Source organism: Pelodiscus sinensis, chromosome 1, assembly GCF_049634645.1.
Source record: "Pelodiscus sinensis isolate JC-2024 chromosome 1, ASM4963464v1, whole genome shotgun sequence".
Classification (NCBI taxonomy): Eukaryota; Metazoa; Chordata; order Testudines; family Trionychidae; genus Pelodiscus; species Pelodiscus sinensis.
Window position 1 is genome coordinate 99,691,277 of NC_134711.1, and position 21,584 is coordinate 99,712,860.

The 21,584-nt window shown below is 39.5% G+C and overlaps 1 protein-coding gene across 3 annotated transcripts in view; it reads left to right on the forward strand.

Moving 5' to 3' along the window:
• Positions 1–21,584, forward strand: part of GNPTAB (N-acetylglucosamine-1-phosphate transferase subunits alpha and beta) — a 74,266-nt gene that overhangs the window by 12,773 nt on the left and 39,909 nt on the right. For 2 of the 3 annotated variants that reach the window (XM_075939121.1, XM_075939116.1), the window contains 8 exons: positions 3,900–4,019; positions 6,975–7,016; positions 7,638–7,843; positions 11,259–11,323; positions 11,630–11,764; positions 16,988–17,149; positions 19,572–19,751; positions 20,593–20,763. In XM_075939121.1, the coding sequence (XP_075795236.1) occupies positions 3,913–4,019; positions 6,975–7,016; positions 7,638–7,843; positions 11,259–11,323; positions 11,630–11,764; positions 16,988–17,149; positions 19,572–19,751; positions 20,593–20,763 (1,068 nt within the window). In that variant the 5' untranslated portion in view covers positions 3,900–3,912. Of the gene's footprint in view, positions 1–774; positions 1,058–3,899; positions 4,020–6,974; positions 7,017–7,637; positions 7,844–11,258; positions 11,324–11,629; positions 11,765–16,987; positions 17,150–19,571; positions 19,752–20,592; positions 20,764–21,584 lie in introns of those variants that run through there. The other variant, XM_075939127.1, reaches the window with a different exon arrangement.

Here is a 21,584-nt window from a genome sequence, read left to right on the forward strand (position 1 = left end):
GGGCTGTTGCTTACACTTCAAAAGTGAAAGCCATTCAGGGAGCAATGGGCCAGTGAGGGACTGATTGAGTTGTCTGCTGGCTCCTTGTTCCCCACGGCATTTCAAAGCAGCACCACCGCGTGGAGCTGGGGTCCAGCTGGGGACTCCCCCACTGACCCTGACTCTATGCGGCATTGCCGCTTTGAAACATAGCATGGAGCCAGGGGCCAGCTGGGGAGTTCCCAGCTGATCCTGGGCTCCATGTGTCACTGCTGCTTTGAAATGCTGGGAGAAGCCCCATGTGGTGTTTGAAAGCGGCAGCGCTGTGAGGAGCCCCGGGTGAACTGGGAGTCCTCAGCTGAGCCTGGTTTCATGCAGAGCTGCCGCTCTGAAACCTCCTCTGGTCTCCCTCCTTCCTCCGCTGCCTCTTTCTGATAGAGGCAGCAAGGGGGGGGAAGTGACTAGTCAACTAGTGTATTGACTATCCGAAAAGCTTTTGTTTATTGGATAGTCAACTAGTCTTTCAGATCTTTACTCAGTATATCATATTACAACATTTAAGGATATAATTTGTGTAATTATTTTAGATAGCTTGATTTTTATTAATTTAGGAAATAGTACATAATATTCATTATGTCAAGATGTAGATGCAGCAGCAGTATATTAGAAATAAGAACTAAATCACACACACAAATACAATAGCACTTCTATTTTATTAAATTAAATCTTAAATATTACATAAAGGTTTCACATTTGCAATTGTAGCAGTTACTTAAAATGCCAGCTGTTAAACTTTTTCTTTTAATTCTCAAGTTTTATTAACTCTGAGACAAGTTCTCTCAACACTTATGTACGATGTCCTTAAAACTTCTGCAACTAGCTCTCATCTTCCCTCCTCCTGCTGTCATTTTGTTTCATAGACTAAAACAGAAATATGAGTTTTCCTGCTTTTTCAACTCCCAGTCAATTTCTTAGCTTTGAGTGAATAACACCAAACGATGAAAATATTCTCTGTGTCTGCAAAATAAGTTACTGCTGTGAAAAGTTGGCTTAGCAACTGAAAGAACTCTGTTTCAAGGTACCTCGTGAATGATTTCCATGAATTCAGGGGGGTGACTTTGTTCATAACATCATCTGAAAACATGTATTGATCAAATGGTTTTGATCCAGTCTGGGGATGTTAAGGAGTAGTCGAATATCCGATAAGTAAATGCTTATCAGATTGTCAAGTTGACTAGTCGATTCCCCCCTCCCCCTCCCTTGCTGCCTCTATCAGATAGAGGCAGCGAAGGAGAGGAAGAGGGCATACATCAAACTGGCAGCGCTGCACAGATCCCGTACCGAGCTCTGTGTGGCGCTGCCGCTTTGAAACGCCAAGGTGGTGTCTCAAAGCAGCCGCGCCGCACAGCTGAGCTCGGGCTCTGTGCAGCGCTGCCCCTTTGAAATGTGGTGGAAGTGTTTCAAAGGGGCGGTGCTCCTTTGAAATGCCAAGGCAGTGTTGCAAAGGGGCAGTGCTGCACAGCTGAGTCTGTGATCAGCTGTGTGGTGCTGCCCCTTTGAAATGCCACCATAGTGTTTCAAAATGGCAGCACCGTGTGGAGCCTGTGGTCAGCGGGGGACTTCCCAACTGATCCTGGGCTCCATGTGGCATTTCAAAGCAGCAGCATAGCATGGAGCCCAGGCTCCGTGGGGGGCTATCAGTCCCCCACTGACCTCAGGCTCCATGTGCGCGCTTCCACTTTAAAATGCCCAAGAGCCTCTTGTACATATCAAAGCTGGCACATCATGTGCAGCCCGGAGTCAGTGGGACTTCCTGCTGGCCCCAGGCTGCACTTGGGTTCCTCTGGCTCCAGGCTGTACATGAGTTCCTCATTCCTCGTTTGAAATGTACAAGAGCCCCAGTGGGCACTTTTTCCGGAGGATCGGGGCCAGTCTAGACGCTCTTTTCCGGCTTTTTTAAAAGCTGGAAAAAAGCGGCGGACATTTTTATTTAAATGCCGCGGGGGATATTTAAATCCCCCGCGGATTTCCCTACGACGACTCGTGAAATTTACATGCCCCTTCCGGAAAAGGGGCCAGTGTAGACGTAGCCATTGAGTTTCAGCATTTCAAGTCCTTATAATTTGCTTAGCTGAAACTAAATCTGTAGAGGCACTGAACGTAAGTCAAACTAGGCAAACCTGTTTAATCCAGATCAATATTTGTAGTTCATTTTTATTTGGCTGAAACAAACCCTGTATTTATTCAGCTAGTACTTTTTGGTGTTTGAACGTTTAACAATAGTCTGTTGTAAATTCAGACCTTGATGGTTTCTGTTATGCACAAATGTGTTCATTTTTTTAAAAGTTCAACCAAATTCGGTTTGTACTTTTAAAAAACTCTTGTTTAGATGGAGACAATGAAATTTAAGGATTAAATTCTTCTTTAGTGGAGTTGATTTGTGATTTCAGGGGGGATTAGATTGGGTTATAAGTATAGGTTTTTACCAAGTGTTTGCATATTATTAAATTATTGTATGCAGTTGACTTGGATAGGCCAGGATGACTGAAAATCATTATTCTGAATCAGATAATTTTTTCATTAAGCCAAAGTTAAAAGCTATCCTGATGAAGACTGACAGTAGAAGCACGGGGCATTTTGACATCTCAGGGTCACCAGATTGCCTCACTCAATGGTGTATGTTGGGAGAACATTTCTGATGTTAATTGGTCATACTATAACAGGATTACTCAATCTTAAGAGTTACCATCTGTCACCCTGAATGTCTTTAGTATCTTATCCATAGGACAGCACTTGATTCAAGATATGCACATGAGTAATGGTGGCATAATGTAGCCCTTAAAATGCAAGACCCCCAGAGAGTAGTTTAAAATACTTATTCTTCTTGCTAAGGTACCAAAATCAACTAGAGTGGGTGCATCAGCCTATTTGTAGCTTGGAAGGAGAAAAAGCCATGTTAGTCACTTGCAGCAGGGGAAGGCCAGGCCTCCTAAAATTCACTCCAGTTTCCTCTGCCTATAGCAGTCTGGTTAAGTCTCTCTAATATTTTTTCAGCGTGTTCAGGAAAAGGAAATTTTGGACAAATCCCAACATTAAATGCTTCCTTAGGACATCAATATTATTCCATGCATGGTCATAGAACACAACCTTGGAATTATGCTGCTCCTTACAGCATGATCCAAATTGAACTCTTGTAAGAGGTGGTGTCATATTTCATATCCAATAGAACAGGCCTTCTAATGGCTGTTCTCTTTAGCCAGGTGAGCTTCTATTTGAAATTGGAAGTTTCTTCAATAAGTTTCTTTGTACTTTTCATTCAGAATGGTAGTCCTAATAACTGTCATAGCATTTGTTCCCTAATTAAATCCAAGAAACATTCCTCCTTTGGTTAAGTATCAGAGTCCAGTCGTTATAAGCACTGATAATCTCAGGGCATGTCTTTTGTACTGAGACGTACTAGATGGGCATTAGCAGGACTGCTGGCACAATTTGTATACAATTTACCTTACTCTATACCCTGAATGTAATGGAATCCACTTCAGTAAGCACCTCAAGAACCTGTGACTATTAGTTTACCAAATTGTACATATTGGACATACACTCTTAGCTAATGCCATTTCTTTTCTTTCGGCAGAGATCTTTTCCATGACTATAGCAGTCTGGTTAAGTCTCTATTTTATTTTTATAGTATGCTGGGGAAGGTAGAGATTATATTTTGTCACCTTTTCTTTTATTTCTGCAGTATTATGTTAGAAGCTTTTGTGTTATTGGGAAGATGATACACAGACAAACAAGTTTTACTTTGAATTTATAATACACAGTCCATGAGTTTCAGTTGTTTTATGTATCACAGTATAATCTGCACTACGGTCATGCACTGGTAAACAGGTTATACTGTTCTTTCTTGTGGTTTTATGTAGACTTTGTTTACCCATGCCAATTGATGTTGTGTACACCTGGGTGAATGGCACAGATGTTGAGTTGATCAAAGAATTGCAACAAGTTCGAGAACAGATGGAAGAAGAACAGAAAATAATGAGGTAAGAATCAATTCAATGGAGTCATAATACAGTTATTTCTAGCTGGCTGCAATAATGCTTAATGGATACTATCAATTTTCTTTTTTCCATGTTATTCTGTATAGACACCCAAACTAAGACTTGTCAGGTTCATTTCCTTATTCTTTTATACTTGGCCTTCATATGAACTTCCTTCAAAACTCCTTCCATCAATGAGAAGCTGACTATTCAGGCAACCTTTTAAGTACAAATAAAATGGTAATTTATTGTGACCCTGTCATATTTTTTGTTTCTAAAGTGCCATACACAATACTATCTCTCTGCAAATATCTAATTTTGATTTGGTTTCACAGAACTGCAAAGGAAAGTTTTTAAATAGGAGGAAAACCTTATTTATACCAGACTTTTTGAAAGCACAATTAAATATTTCTTTGCATTTAGGCTTGGTGAAAACTTTCTTTAAAACCTGTTCATGAGTGCTCCTTTTAAAGTTTGATTTTGAGTACCATAAAAGCTAAGACTGTACAGGAAAGGATATACTTAATTGAAGAAATAAAATAGATTAGTTCACCTACTCTATTCACCACCTAAAAATCATCTCCTATTATTCAAGCTGTTAGTGTTCAATGTTAATTAAAAATAGCAACAACAAAAATAAATAGGAAGTGTTATGTTAATCTATTTTATATGTTACAGTCTGTAACTAGATTGTTAACATTAATAGTCTAATAGAAAAATGAAATGCAGTCCACACGTGACATAAGAACAGCCATACTGGATCAGACCAAAAGTCCAGCTAGCCCAGTATCCTCTCTGCCAACAGTGCCCAATGCCAGATGCCCAGTGGGAGTGAACACAACAGGTAGTTATCACGTGATCCTTCTCCTGTCATCCGTTTCCAGACAAACAGAGCCTAAGGACGCCATTGATGGACCTAACCCGCATGAATGTATCTAGCTCCTTTTTTAAACCCTGTTTAAGTCCTAGTCTTCACAATATCCTATAGCAAGGAGTTCTACAGGTTGTGCATTGGGTGAAGAAAAACATCCTTTCATTTGTTTTAAACCGGCTACCTATTAATTTCATTTGGTGCCCCCCTACTACTTATATTATAGGAACAAGTAAATAACTTCCTTATTCACTTTTTCCACGCCAGCCATGATTTTATTAGACCTCTGTCATATCCTCCCTTAGTCATTTCTTTTCTAAGATGAAAAGTCCAAGTCTTTTTAATCTCTCATCATATGGGACCTGTTCCAAACTAGAGATGTTAACCTGCGATTAATTTACTAGTCGAGTAGTTGATGGAATTTCTATTGACTACTCAACTAGTCAATAAGTACTTCCGCGTTCTGCCTTTGAAATGTACAGGAGCCACTGTGGGGGCTCCTTGTGCATTTGAAAGTTGGAACGGCCACATGGAGCCCAGGGCCAGCAGGAAGTCCCTCTGACTCCAGGCTCCATGCTGCACTTCCTCTTTGAAATGCACAAGAGACCCCGTTGGGGATTCTTGTACATTTCAAAGCTGGCGTGCCGCAAGGAACCCGGGGTCAGCTGTGGAGTTGGGCTCCAACTGGTGTTTCAAAGCGGCAGTGCCTCACTGAGCCCGGGGTCAACTGGAGAGTCCCAAGCTGACCCCGGGCTCCAAGCTGCTTTGAAATGCTGGGGGAAGCCTGGGATCAACTGGGGACTCCACAGCTGACCCCAGGCTCCTTGTGGCATTTCAAAGCAGCAGTGGCGCTTGGAGCTCTGTGTGGCGCTGCTGTTTTTAAGTACCCCTCTCTTTTGCCCCCCCCTTGCTGCCTCTATCTGATAGAGCGACTAGTCAACTATCCTGTTGACTATTCAATAAGCATTTTCTTATCAGATAGTCGACTAGTCCTTTACATCATTATTCCAAACCCCTAATCTTTTTTGTTGCCCTTCTCTGAACCTTTTCCAATGCCAATATATCTTTTTGGAGATGAGGCGACCACATCTGTACGCCATATTCAAGATGTGGGCGTACCATTGATTTATAGAGAGGGAATAAGATATTCTCTGTCTTATTCTATATCCCTTATTTAATGATTCCTAACCTTCTGTTTGCTTTTTTGACTCCCACTGCACACTAAGTGGATGTTTTCCGAGAACTATCCAGAATGACTCCAAGACCTCCCTCGAGTAGCTGTAGCTAAATTAGTCCCCATCATATTGTATATATAGTTTGGATTATTTTTTCCAGTGTGAATTACTTTACGTTTATAAACATTATATTTCATTTGCCATTTTGTTGCCTAATCACTTAGTTTGGTGAAATCTTTTAAAGCTCTTCACAGTCTGCTTTGGTCTTAACTATCTAGAGTAGTTTAGTATCATGTGCAAAATTTGCCATCTCACTATTTACCCTTTTCTCCAGATAATTGATTAATAAATTCAATAGGATTGGTCCCAAGACAGACCCTTGAGAAACACCACGAGTTACCTCTCTCCATTCTGAAAACTTACTATTTATTAATAATACTTTATTATTATAGTTTACCAAATATGGACACCATCCTGGTTCTGTTAACTTTACAATTCTTGCTTATCTGTCTGTCTAGGTTTTCCTCCCAAGAATTTGTGTTTTACAAACCTTAATGAATTTAGCTTCATAATACCAATGTGAAGTAAGGAAATATTATCCGGATTTTATAGATGGAGAAAATGAGGCACATAAATTGAATGCCTTACTAAAACTCATGCAGGAAGGCTATAGCAGAGCCAGATATAGGATTTATGTCACCTGAGTCCCTGTCATATGTCTTACTCAGAAGATCATGTGTTTCCTTCTTCTGCAAATTTTCTTCCATGTCCTCTGGAGTAATTATAGTGGAGTTTTCGGTTATGGAAATCATTGTTTCACAAGACGTTCTGTGCCCACATGTCTGAGTATTCAGCCCAAATTCTTTATAATTGACTGAGTGTAATTTAATGTAAATTTTATTTTTTGTTTAGGGAAATGCTTGGGAAAAATACAACGGAACCACCTAAGAAAAGGTATATATTTGCATATATTTCATGCATTGAACTTTCCTGTAAGCATAATCTACACAAAATGACTTTGCCCAGTCAATGACAGGCCTCACCTGCTAATAGTCCCTATAGTAGGCTAAATTGCTCATAGGCTGTTCGGAAAAACTGTTGTTTTAAGATTTGCTTCAGGGAGGGAGTGGGGGGAGACGAGTATGAAGGGCTATTAAGGGCGATGGGATAGTATAGATTACTATCCTGTTCTGCATGACACTTTGGTTTAGTTTGACGATCAGCTGTGTTAAATCACAGTTTTTACAAATATTAACATAGTAAACATCAAGTTTTAAAAATTGTTTCCAGGGTGTTTTGTGGTGGTGTTGAGATGAGATCAGCTATAATGTGGACGAGTGAAAGTTGTAACAATAAGATTTTTGTATCCCCTTTGTTTAGCAAAACAGCTCTTTCCTTGTCCCCAAATAAGAAGCCACTTATAATTATGCTGGCAGTGGTCAGATTTTACAGAAACGGGTCAGAAGTATTCAAAGAAATGCTGCTAACATAGACTTGTGTATATTGTATCTTCCAAATGTTAATATTTGTTAATTTTCTATTGGTATTAAATCCATATTTAATATTTTGTTCTAGTGACAAGCAACTTGAATGTTTACTGACACATTGCATTAAAGTGCCAATGCTCATCCTAGACCCTGCGGTGCCTGCCAACATCACTTTGAAGGACTTGCAATCTATTCATCCTTCTTTACAATCTGCTAACAATATATTCTTCGTAGCAAAACCAAAAAACCCTTCTACCAATGTGACAGTAGTTGTTTTTGACAGTCCTAAGGAAGGTAAGAACTAGTTTGTGTTTTTAATCACCAGAAGCAAAAACAGTATTTTTCTTGGTATTAGTTTTGCAAGGGGAAGTAGTCCTTTATCCAAACAACTGTTTACCTTTTAAGGACTCTTCTTTCCATGCCAGTTTCTAGCCTTTTTCAGAGGCCTTTCCCACTCAGCCATGCCTGGGATCCTTGTCCAGCTCTTTTAGTGAATACCCCCAAACCTGGTTTTGCTACATATCTGCTATTTGCCGACTGATGAAGAAGGTTTCTTAGCTTTTCAGTATTTCTTCCTGTCCTAGCCTTTATTCTTGTTCTGCAGCATCTTCTCTGTCTGTATTCGTGCACTGTTCCTCCTTCTCTGTCTGAAAACTACCTGTCATGTAGCAGGTAATACAGTAAACAAATACTAGAGAGCATTTAATACAGCTAAAGGAAAAAAGGTCCTGTTGACAAAGCTGATATAACTATGTTGGTTGTTAATAGAGTATTTTGTGGAAGTGCATGTTTTCTGTAAAATATAGTCCTCTTCCAACTCCAGACATAGTGGATGCTTAGGAGAAAGGCAAGCTGGACCATTGTCCAGTACATGAGAAACATCTCTTTATTAACCTGCCTCCTGAATTCAAGACTGGCACACTTTGGTCCAGCCCAATTTTTAGTTAGCCAGATGTCTGTTCTGTGTGCCCAGGTTTTTCACAGTCCCATGAAGGTTTACAGCCATCAGTCCTGGTTCTCAGCGTTCTGTGCTGTTATTTAGCTCTAATTTGCCCCTAAATGTCTTCTAAGACTCCAGTAAGCAGTGGAGGCGTTGGTAATGCTGCTAGATGACATTGACCTCCCATGGTCTGGCAAATTCTCTGGCTCCTCACTGGTCAGGTTCTGAGGGTGCTGGAATAGAGAGGTTTAACCTCTAGTATGTTGTTCTGTTAGCAGCCAAACCTTACATTAAAATATATTTTTAAAAATAACTGTCAGTCCGTAGCCCTGTTCAGATGATGCTGTCTTGTATAGTACTGTGAATTCAGTCTCCTGTGCACTCTTTCTGTCTCTGCTATTTAATTGCTTCTTGACCTAGACAGTTCATTTAATCCTTTTTCCTTCGTCTATCTCTCTATAAAACAGTAGTACTTCCCAGATAGTTATAAAATTTTTCGGATTCTTTGCTGAAAAAGATTGTCACTGGTAAGAATAGTTATTATATGACATTTACTTTACAGGTAAATTGCTTTACTTGGCAACATTTTCAGTATTGTACTGATAGTTTTAGAAATCCGATCTTTTAGACAGAGAAGAATAAACCCTAGAAAACTTTCTGAATGTATTGTACTAAATACTCTAACACTGTACAGCAGGAAATTAAATACTTACCCAAATTAATATTCCTTACCTTAAAACAAATAGTGTCTAGGTATTTAGCATTTATATTAAAACTTCAGAGCAGATCCAGCTTCACTGGTCGCCAGTCAGCTGATTGTGATCGACTGGTCTTTCCTGGGTAGCCTCCCAGTAGACCATGATCAGTACTCAGCAGGCTCCTTGTCTGCCCTGGCTCCATGCCATCAGCGCATTCCCAGAAGCAGCAGTGGCCTTGTGTGTGTGGCTGGGGGGAGGGCAGAAGTCCTGGTGCACTGCTCCTGCTAGTAAGCACCCTCCCCACTTGCAGCTCCCACTGGCTGGGATCAGGAAACTCAGGCCAGTGGGAGCTGACAGAGGCAATGCCAACAGAGAGGGGCAGCACATGGAGCCACGTGCACCCCACTCTCTACTTCGGGGCCATAAAAGCCAGGAGTGGCATGTAGAGCCCAACATGGGTACAAATGTCTACCCACAGGAAGATAGCTGAGAGCAGAGCCCTCTTTGGAAATGCTGTGGCCAAAGGAGATGAGCATGGTGTGATCACTCCCAGGAGCCAGCATCCCATGCAAGCAGCTTCTCCTGGCCATGTGGCTGCACTGCCCCAAGCTCTACCACCAGCCCTGTCTCCTGTCTGGAGTCATACAGGCCTCCTGACAGTGGGGCTGGAGGTGGTACAGCTGTATGATCCGGAGGAACTGCTGGAATGGGGTGCTGGGCCCTGGGAGTGGTGGCACCACAATTCTCTTCCCTGGCCTCAGTATCTCCTGGGAGCAGAGCCCCGTGGATAAATGGATACCAATGTCTATTTACTAGGAGACATTTGTATCTGTGCAGGACACTAGCATGGGCTGGGACAGGCAGGAAGCCTGCCTCAGACAGGCCCAGGGAGGAGGGCGGGAACAGAGAGGACAACTGCCCTGAGGCCCGGAGATTCAAAAAAGCCTGGAGTTCCCGGCTGCCACTATTGGGCTGCGCCTGGAGCCCCAGGCCTTTTAAATCCCCTCCAGAACCCTGTGCAAATTGATCTGGATAGCAGTGAGGACTAGGGAGGAGCTCGGCATGCAGTGCCGGCTCGAGCCCTTCTTATGCCCTGGGCAGCGGGTGTGCGGCGCATGCACGGCTCCACCCCCTGGGTGCGCAGTGCCCCTGAAAGCTGTAATCAGGCGCCGAGTTGCCCCCACCCCCTGGGCTGTCAGACGCCGTGTGCCTGGGGGGCGGAGACCACGCGGTGCCTGATTATAGCTGTCAGGGGCACCGCACGGCCTCCGCCCTTGGGCACACGGTGCCCCTGACAACCTATGGGGGGCACCTGATTGCAGCTGGCGCCCCGGGCATCTGCCCAATTATCTCCCCCCTTAATCCAGCCCTGTTGGCATACTCTAGGCAGCTTTGAGGGAAGGTGGGACTGGCTTGGGGGACGCAGTGCAGTCTGGGCAGCGCTAAGGGCTGCCCCTGTCCTGCCCTTTTCATCTGAGGGCCTTGCTCCTTCCGGAATTATGGAGCGACCTTCCCACCTTACCCAGGGGCCTGGCAATTCTATCGCCTCCCCCTGACCTCAGCTCTGTATGCTGCCAACTTGGAGCACCTGGCAGTAAGTGCTACCTTCCAGGAGTTCACACCACAACCCCCAGCATCCTCCCAGAGCCAGCACTCCTTCCTGCACCCCAAGCCTTAGCCCTGAGCCCTCTTTGAGCTAGCATCCCTTGCCCCCTCTCGAACCCCAACCCTCTGCTCTAGCCCAGTAAAAGTGAGTGAAAGTGGGAGAGAGTGAGTGAAGGGGCAGGAAGGAGTGAGTGGGGTGGGGCTTTGGGAAGGGACAGGGTATATCTTGAGTTGCCCTTAAATTCCGAAAGCGATCTTGGGCATAGAAAGGTTGGAGACCACTGTCTTAATGCTTAGCGTCATGCAAGTTGTCACCACCGAACCAATAAGTCAAAAACAATGCAGACAACTTGTGGCTCTGTGGTCCATTCACTTTTTTTATAACAATTTTAAACTTTAATTTACAAGAGAATAATTAATAGAATGTGCTAAAATAGTGACCTTTGAAACTATTTATTTATTCCAGCTGAAGATGGCCATTCTGGAATGTTAAAAGAAAGCAGCAAACAGACAGTATGGAGAGGTTATTTGGTATGTTTATTTAAGGTTTGCTCTAATTATTTAAATTTGTCCATTAAACTGTCAGGTGTTGTGTACATTTAATTTTATTTTCCTACTTTTTTGAAATTATTCCTTCCACTACTAGCCTAAACTTGTGTCTCGTTGGAAGAGAGAGTTTTTAAAATAACATGTATTGTAGTTTTCTGAGGTTTGAGGTAGGGGTCAAAATTAGCTCTCTAATCTGGAGAAAGATTTTAGAGATGAATAAATGAGTGAGTCACTTGGATTTTAAAAAAACAAAACCAGAACTAACTAGCAATTATATTTTTCTTGCAGACCACAGACAAAGAAGTACCAGGTTTAGTATTAATGCAAGATTTGGCTTTCCTTAGTGGATTTTCAGCTACATTCAAAGAGACAAATCAGCTAAGAGCAAAACTACCAGAGAATTTGGCTTCTAAAATAAAACTGGTAAGAGCCTCCATGGGAGAGTAGCTTGATTGCATTGTTTTGGAATTCTTTTTATAGAGAGATCTTGGCCAGTTTGGTGACACAACTTTGATTTGAAAGATGACCTTCAAACACTAAGACTTCCTCTTTCTCTTCCATGCCCTTAAGTTAATTTTCTTCATTTATGTTCCTGTGTTATGAAATACATCAAGAGAGTGCCTCAAGTAATTCGTTCAAAAGACAGATCTTCCACAATTGTGTGTCTACTGGCTGAGTTGTGCTCCCTGTGTCAGTTTCTCCAAGACATATTCACCACAATCTGCTCTCTAACAGAAGTGTCCCTTGTTGCCTTTCTAGCTAAAGTTGATTGGAAGATGCGCATTGTTCATGGGTGGTCCTGGCTAGACTTCTTTTCTCTGTTTGAATTTCAGTCTTAGAGGAATTCTGCAATTTTCCTATGGCTCCAAATCCAGCAATTATAGAATTCCCCCAGGAATAGCATTTGGAAGAGTTTTTAGTGATTAGAACTAGGAGTCAGGACTATGGTTCTGTTAGGCTATGTCTACACTCGCGGCTTCTTGCGCGAGTAATATGCAAATGAGGCGAAGCGTGGAATATTGCCGAGCCTCATTTGCATACCTAATGAGCCACCATTTTTTTCAGAAGAGGCTCTTGCGCAAGAAGGAGCCTCTACACTGCCCCTTCTTGCACAAGAAAAACCCTCTTGCGCAATGCCGTTCTTCCTGAAAAGTAGTAGGTGTAACGGCATTGCGCAAGAGGGTTTTTCTTGCGCAAGAAGGGGCAGTGTAGATGCTCCTTCTTGCTCAAGAGCCTCTTCTGAAAAAAATGGTGGCTCACTAGGTATGCAAATGAGGCTCGGCAATATTCCACGGTTCGCCTCATTTGCATATTTCTCGCGCAAGAAGCCGCGAGTGTAGACATAGCCATACTGACTGCCATTTACTCTTTGTGACCATGGGCAAGTTGGGTACCTCAGTTTACCCAACTGTAATATGCGGTCATGCTTGCCTCACTAGTTGAGGCTAAATTATTGATTTTGGACATAGAAAAAATGAGAATGCAATCATGGCAAGAGATGGCACAGACTGCTGGAAGAGGATTGGACATGAGGATCCTTTCTTCTTCCCTTCCCAGAAGTTCTGCCCCCACATTTTGAGCCATGACTTACATATTTAACTTTTTAATTTTTTTCTTACATAATTAGTAAAAATGCTTTAAGATGCTCTGATGGAAGAATATAAATGTACCCTGAATTATGGTTTCCTGGCCCTCATGAAGTTTCTCAGTCATGCCCTTACAGTAGTTATTTGCCAGTGTAACACTACAAGTTAAATTTTGAAATCACAGTCATTAACAAAGGTGGCTATATATCAGGTGGGAGGCATTAAAAACCAAGAAGTGAGTCTAGTGGTGAACTTACATACAGTGATAATGACTCTAGTCTAATAGAGTCCATTCTTCGTTTGAGTAAGCACACTTCTGGATCCAAAGAGCTCTAAAATAGTTGTTCTACTATCTGGGCTGTAAAAATCTTTTCTTGAGAGCTGTCTCAAGTTTTCTGAATGGCTTATATTAGGTGAGGTCAAGCTGGAATTGCAAAAAAGTGATATTTATAAAGCAGTGATTGAGTAAGGGACATCTTGAAATTAAAAATAAATAAAAATCCTGCAGAAATGTTTGATCGTTCTGACTATAATCAAATAAGATTGAGACACAATGTGTACTAGAGGACTGGGCATGATTAGGAGCCAAGAGATTAACGTACTCTGTCCTGCTATGTCATTGATGTACTGTGTGGCCTCAATGCAATTTACTTAAATTCCTTGTTGGCTTCCACATCTATAAAATGAAGATAATAGTTATTTACCTATTTCACAGCAATGTTGTGAAGGTTATTATTCATAAAATGCTGTGAAATTATAAAGTGTGTTAATATAAGCTTTGAATTTGGAAGATGAAAACACTTAGATAATTTTTTTGGCATTTATATATTTACAATATCAGTAATCTAATGATCTTTAAGCTTATTGGTCCACTGTAGCTGTCAATATGCTTCTGATCTCAGTTGTTTTGCTGCTCTGACCAATGCATGTTCAAATAAGTGTGCTTTAGTATTCAGCCAAATGTTTCTTGTATTTCCACACTTACAACTGAAACTGCAGTATTAACCACCAGATGGAGCTCTTGCTCTTTATCATTCACACTTCAGCTTTTACTCAGTAACAGGGTTTCTTAAAGGCGATCCCCAAAGAAATATTTTGGGGTTGGTGTTGTCTAACCTAGAAAAGACTATGGTGATATAGGAACTAAGCAAAAATTAGAATAAAGAGACTGAATTGAGTGGTGGTGAGTGGGAAGTATTTTTGGTCAGACTTTAAAACTCTGGGTGGTGTTTTGCTTTGTTAGTACCCATTTAATTTAACTAATGAAGATTTTGGAGAAAAGAGGCTTTTCGTAAAGCTTCAGCTTACTGCCTGTTTCAGTTAAGGTGTGAAAGCTTGGAAGGTGTATCTCAAAACTGTGTTCTATCCAATATTCTCTTTGTGTTGTTGCTATATCTGTCTGTCTTTATTGTAGTAACTTGTTAACTTTTTTTTTTCTTGAAAGCAGTAGAGAAAAATCCATGTACTGTTTTCTGTTGGAAAATAAAATTGTGATTAAATCTACCTATGTTCCCTTGCCCACATACATGCTGTTCAAATCCTGTTGGAAATTAAGATCTGTGTTGTGACTTTTGTCTACACTTCTAGTCAAAGGAAACCTGTGCATTAGAAGAGGCATTGGCATTCATGTCGACAAAATGTGGCAAAAATTGAGTTTATAACTTGCCTTTAGCATTGCACATGTGTGTGCATGAGGACTATGGAAGATGCTGGAACCCCCTCCTTCCCACCTCAAACCCATGTTGCACCAGCACTCTTGATGTAGGAGGCGTGGCTTCTGTTCCTTTTGCATCTTATTCACCCCACTCCTTGCAACAGCTAGAGTGGGGTTGCTAGAGAGTGAATTAAGCACAATGCTTCCAACTCCTGCCAATGGAGGATTTCATAACTCAGGCTGTTACATCAGAACAGCAGAATATATAGCACTGCCTCAAAGTCCTCTGGATTGCATCTTTGCCAAATAGATCTATTTACTATGAATCTATGTTTTTGACCTTTTTGGATTACTTAGAGGCAGTCATACTTGATAGCCCCAAAAGTCAACTTGGATTTTTAAAAACCTGTGTCTACTAACTTGTTTCAAGAGATTGTTTTGCCTATGTAGACACATAAATACACACTATCGTTTTTCATCAGTTTTTTTGTCTTTTATTCAAATGCTTTTCAGAATCTCTACATTTAAGAGAAAAATCTTAAGCTATCCTACATGCCTAAAATGAGCTCCTGTCTTACCATATAGCTGCATTCCTCATCCCTTCCCACTGTGTTTGTCACCCTTATTTGGATTGTCACAACATGGCAACTAAAACACGAAAGTAATAGTGATAAAAAAGGGAAAAATATTGGTAGCAAATCAATCAGGAAGCTGTTTCTAATACCTGACCCTGTTTTGGAAAAATGGTAATGTCAAGTCAAACATATATAAATATTTTTAAAACCCTTTTTTGGGGGGGTGGAACAGGAATCTCTGCAGTTCATCGTGTACTAGATATCTGATTCTCAGGGACTGTATGACGTTGTTGTATTCCTAAATAAAGCACATGCCCACTAATGGCAGCTTTGCAATCTGTAGCATTTCCATATCAGTATTTTTGGAGGTTGCTTGCTGTGCAGACCAACTGTGCAGTAGACTATACAACTACAGAGGCCACCCTTTCATCAGCATGTTAAAATGATTCCCTGGAAGGTCTGAAATTTGTCAGATTTTTCTAATGGCAAACCTCATTAGTCAGATTGAAAGTGATCAAATAGCATGAGTCAAACCATCAACAGCTTTAAAATGTCACAGGCAGGACAGCTGGGCTTGTTTGATTGCTAAGGGATGGGGTGCTAACACTGTGACAAGTGTTGTCTTAGAAGGGCCAGAAAAGGTCAGATTTAATCGAAAATAAAAAATAGTCTGAGAAAGTTAATAACAGAAATCTGGTGGGATGGTCCAATTGTTTTTTTATCTTGATATATTACTATAAAATACTAAATTACTTTTACAAATCACAGCCAGCTAAAAATATATGCATTAATCCACAACTGTTTTTATTAGCACTAACATTTTTCTTTTTGCAGAGCACTGGGGAACTGATGATATATTTGCTTCTGTTAAATTTTCAATCCAGTTTTTAAATACACACACTGCACTTTCAGAGAACTGGAATGCAACTGTGCATTTTAAACTTGTTTGAATCTTATCACACTACAATGTACAAATAAATCCTTATAACATTTAACTTGGGTGGTTTTACTTTTAGCAAAACATACCAGTCTCCTGCCCTTTGCAAGCCACATTTGCTGTCAGATATAGCATCTAATGTAAGCCCCTTCTCATCCTGCACATTATGAAATCTGATAGCCAGAATAACTAATGGTGGGAGATAAAAACAGCTAACAGATCAAACAGTTCCTCAGTAACGAATGACCTTAGCAGTGGATTGGCAATCATGGTGGAGGACTCAGAGACCCTGCAATGGATTAGTTCTGAAGCCTTTTGTATCTCAGATTTCTGGATCATAAGTTGATCCTTAAACCATCTAAAAAATCTCATGTTACAGCCATAGTTGAATCAGTGCCTTTCTGTCTCCTGAAAGGTGTTATTTTAGAAAAAAGTATAGGGTTTTTTAATCATAAACTAAATTGAGGTTTCAGGAACACGTGAATTTCATTGTGGGGAACCCAAAATGCATTTTTTAATGTAATAATGAAGCATTTCTAACATAAGCATAGAGTTATGGTTACTGGATTGCAGTGTAATAAGATAAAGTTGGAAGCAGTAATATCAGGCACACAATGAATTTTTATGAGTATTGTTCTATTTTAAAAAAAATCAGTCTCTCAGCATTGAGTTTCTGTTCTCTTCTTGAAACATTCCATGTATTTGAGCATGTCCGTTTTCGTTTACTATGGTGTTTGTTTGGTTGCTTTACAATGTAGCTGATACTTTGAGTTTTCATCATGCAGGCTTTTTAAGTATGATAGCCAGAGAAATTAAAAAAAAAATTGCCAAGGGAAACATCTCTCTTCGGTGGATACATGCCAACAATGAAAGCTTCTTTCTCTGCTTGTATAGTTGCAGCTTTATTCAGAAGCCAGTGTTGCCCTCTTGCAACTGAATAACCCCAAGGGTTTCCAGGAACTGAGCAAACAAGCTAAGAAGAACATGACTATAGATGGAAAAGAACTGACACTTAATCCTGCTTATTTACTGTGGGATCTCAGTGCCATCAGTCAGGTAGGTAAATCTCACCAAGGAGTATAGAGACAATAGTGTCAGAAGTTTCAAGGAGTAAGATTAAATAAATACAGTTAAGGAAAAAGAATTTCTTCAAAAATTATAGGCTTGTTAGGTATCTGCTAATCATACCATATAAAAATAACTCTCAGAATTTAAAAGCTGGGAAGAAGAGTTTGGAGGGAAACAAATTTAAATTATGTTTTAGGAAGACTGAATCAAAAATATTTGCCCTTCTCTACATATTTTGATAAAATAGTCTGCAAACTAGTCAGATTATTTTAATTTTACAGTCTGAGGGGGAGCTATGTTAGTCTATAACTTTAAAAACGAGTAGTCCTGTGGCACTTTGTAGACTAACAAAAATATATATAGTTTCATGAGCTTTTGTGGGCAAAACTAACGTCTTCAGATGGCTAGCTTCCAGTTTTACCCATGAAAGCTCATGATGATTTATATATATTTTTGTTAGTCTCTAAGGGCTGTCTACACTGGGGAGTTATTTCAAATAACAAGCAGAGCATCCATACTACCAAGCCTATTGTTTTGAAATAAGGGACTGGTTATTTTGAAATAATAACTCCTGCTGGTGAAGAGGAATAAGCTTATTTTAAAATAGTTATTTTGCAAGTTATTATTTTGAAATAACCTGGTAGTGTAGAGATATAGCCTGCGATGCCACAGGACTACTCCTTGTTTTTAATTTTACAGAAGTGTCATGTCTCATTAAATACTGATTTCAGAGAAGCACTTACTTTTCATGATGGGAAAAGTACTTACATTTTGTTTGCTCCCCATGGCATTTTTAAAGACTTTTAAAAATAATAATACAATAACTGTTAGTAGTGTTAAAATATTAATGGTGTCTCACTTAAAAACTTTAAAAAATGTTGGCCCTTTTTATTTAACTGGAAGACTCCCATAAAAGAGAAGTTTCTTCTGCTGTGGAACAAAGCCCATTTTTTGTTTAAAAAATAAAATAAATAAAGTGCGGAAACTTCTATTTTCAAACTAAGGTTTTTTTGTTTTGTTTTTAATCTTGTCCATTTCTTTGTTCCAAGGACTTTTTGTATTATAGTAAATTACTATTATATATGTGTATACACATACACAGAGACAAAGCAGATGTATGTAGTCTATTAAGTCTTTTTATAAGGTGTAACTAATCAACAACTAAATTACATAATTAAAATTGAGTACTTCAGCTTGCTGACTTTTGCTTGGTTTCAGGGAACTGTTTATATTTTCTCACTATAATACAGAACACGATAATGCAGACTTCCTCATGGAAAAATAATGCATTATTCCATTTGCCGATGTGTGGATGTCTCAGAGGGCTATATATTGGTGTGGCTGAGATGAGAGTTGAAGTTTTGAGCTATAATATGATTATGGAGAATGAAGTGTATATGGTATTGATGGAGAAATATTAGACTTATTTATGGGATGGTAGAGTCTGCATTGAAAGTGGTAGTCATTCAAGTGAAGATACATTAAAGAGGGATACTTTAATAGGATATTCCTTATAAAGTGGATGTGGATAGTGGTTTTCCTTAGGCAAGGTTAACTGTCTTTTAAAGATGGATTTATTTTGGAGTGAGGAGGGATTAAATTTGTTTCAATAGTGACTTCACCATGTGACCTACCTAACAAGTTTAAGAGGTTTTTCATGTGAATGTAGTCTTTTTACCAAAAAAAAATTGAAATATTTAAGCTTATTTATTTGATGGGACCTATGTGCCTCTTCTGTTCCATAACGATTTTTGTTGGGAGTTTTTAACACCAAAGAACTCAGAATTGTTTTAAAACAGGCTTTTATAATGTGAGTATTGCATAAGGCAATTCAAGCTAATCGTTAAGATGATAAATATTTATAAATAGTATATAATAAAATAGAACCAAAATGTGAAATAATTAAAAATGCCTTCTGTACATTAATGAGATGCATAAAAGAATTGAAATACAATGTGGCTTTTAATCAGTCCACCACATGAGGGAGTATGAGATAAGGAAAATAATATAAAGATCTCTCAGGGACCTTGAAGAAAGAGGATCCAGATTATTCAAATAACTCTCTGCCCCCTATTATGATCCATGAACATACTGGCAATGCCTAGCAGTCATCAGTATCAAAGACAATTGATGTCAGTAAGGCCATCTTTGTTTTCAACTTTGTATTTTAGTGAAACCAGACAGTTTGTAAAGGAACAATGGTATTTTTTCGTTATACGTACTCTGAGACAAGGTCCTTGTCCTGTGACCACTGACGCAGGCATGTACTTAACCTTCTCACTGTAAATTATCTCATTGACTTCATTGAGACTACGTGCTATGCTTCACTTAAGCATGTGCATAAACCTTTGTAGGAATGGGGCCTCAGCTCTCTAATTAAGTCTAAATATAGTTCTAATTGTTTTTGCAGTCTAAACAGGATGAAGATATTTCAGCTAGCCGTTTTGAAGATAATGAAGAGCTGAGATATTCCCTGCGATCAATAGAGAGGCATGCCCCTTGGGTTCGACACATTTTCATTATCACTAATGGGCAAATTCCATCCTGGCTTAACCTGGATAACCCTCGGATAACTATAGTAACTCATCAGGTAAACTCTTTAAAGGATTCCATAGTGATTTTAAGATGTACCTTTTTTTCCCCTGAGTGTAAACCTTGCATTTTATTACATATGTAGAAGGAACCATGTTCATATTTTTCTTGTTTTAATAAAACATATTACATTTTATATTTCACTTTGTTGCTTCACAAGACAAATGAAGGGTTATCAAACTTTCAACTTGCTCTTTATTTTAAAATAGCCAGAGGTTTTAACTAAATTATGTCTGTCTCTAATACCCTTATAAAGTCTGTTTATTAAAAATGAGGTAAAGTAAATGCTGTTTGACTCCTAATCCATAAAGAATAATTTAGGGCCAATAGGAAGAAATGTAATTAAGACAGGCTAGACTAGAATTATTGATGCTGGAAGGCTATTAGTTATGTATTTTAAAACTGACTTAAAAGTTCCTTCAGCTTCACTAAACAAATAGCAACCAAAACACTGACTTTTGGTTAAATAATTCTGGAGTATTTGGTATCTTAGCAAGTTCAAGCTCTGAGCAACACAGAAGTCTTGCCATTGGCTCCAGTTTGCTTTGTCAGATACAAATAATGGTAGTTTGCCAGTTATGTTAGTGCAAAAAAAGACAGTTTAAACTATAAATGCGATATGCTGTTAATACCTGGAGAAATGATGGTAAAACTTACTTCTTTTCTACCTTCCCTCTATTTATTTTCTCTATCCTTGGTTCTTTCTCTCATCTCTTTACTTTTCATTTCTAAATTTATTGTTTCATTGAATAGATAAAAAACATAGTCTGATGTATCTGATAGGTGGGTTATATTTTAAGAAAGGTTTAAACTAAGGATTTTTTTTCTTTTTGGGATAGGACATATTTCAGAATTTGAGTCACTTGCCTACCTTTAGTTCCCCAGCCATTGAAAGTCACATTCATCGTATTGCTGGCCTTTCCCAGAAGTTCATATACCTAAATGATGATGTTATGTTTGGGAAGGATGTCTGGCCTGATGATTTTTACAGTCACTCTAAGGGTCAAAAGGTAAGTCACTATATAACAAGTTAGTTAAAAAATAATCCAAAAATTTTTTTTTCAGTAATGAGATATGAATTGAAGACATTCTAATATGAAAGGAAGGAAAACGAAAGATATTTATTCTTAAAATGTAGTCAGCGTTTTCCAGACATTTTGGATGCTTGTATTATATAGAGCTAGCTGCACCTTTGTCCCCTTTTGGGTCTCTGAGTTCACCTGCACAGCTATTGGGCATCATATCTTTACCTCTCTTGGGGTGGAACTCTGTAATCTCCTACTCTCATAATGGGCCCTAGGTAAAGTAGCTTCTGTTATCAGCTGTGTTTACTCTTTCTGGGAGTCTGAGACAAAACATCCTCCCTAAAACCTAAGTATGTTTTCATACTAGGAACAAAATATTTACAGAAAAAGGATTAAAACATCCATCCCCTGCTGGTAGTCAAGGAAGGCCTAACTTCTTTAGATGCCTCCAGCAAGTGCTTTAATTACAATCTGTTTCCCAATTGGTGTGTTGGTGTGTGTGTTTTTTTTCAACCAATTCTGGCAGGGTGCTCTTCTTCTTCTTTCCTTGACAAATTTTACTCTGGCAACGCTAGGGGTTCCTTGAAATTCTTTTAAGCCGAAAAGGGTTCCGTGGCCAAATAAAATTGGGAAACACTGCTTTATGGGTGCATCTACACAGCAGGGCTTAACTCAAAATAAGCTACTCAAATTGAGCTACGTCAATTGCATAGCTTATTTCGAATTTGGGATCATCTACACAGCACTTATTTTGAAATAGAGCACTCTTCCTCCAACTTCCCTTACTCCTCATACAGTGGGGGTTA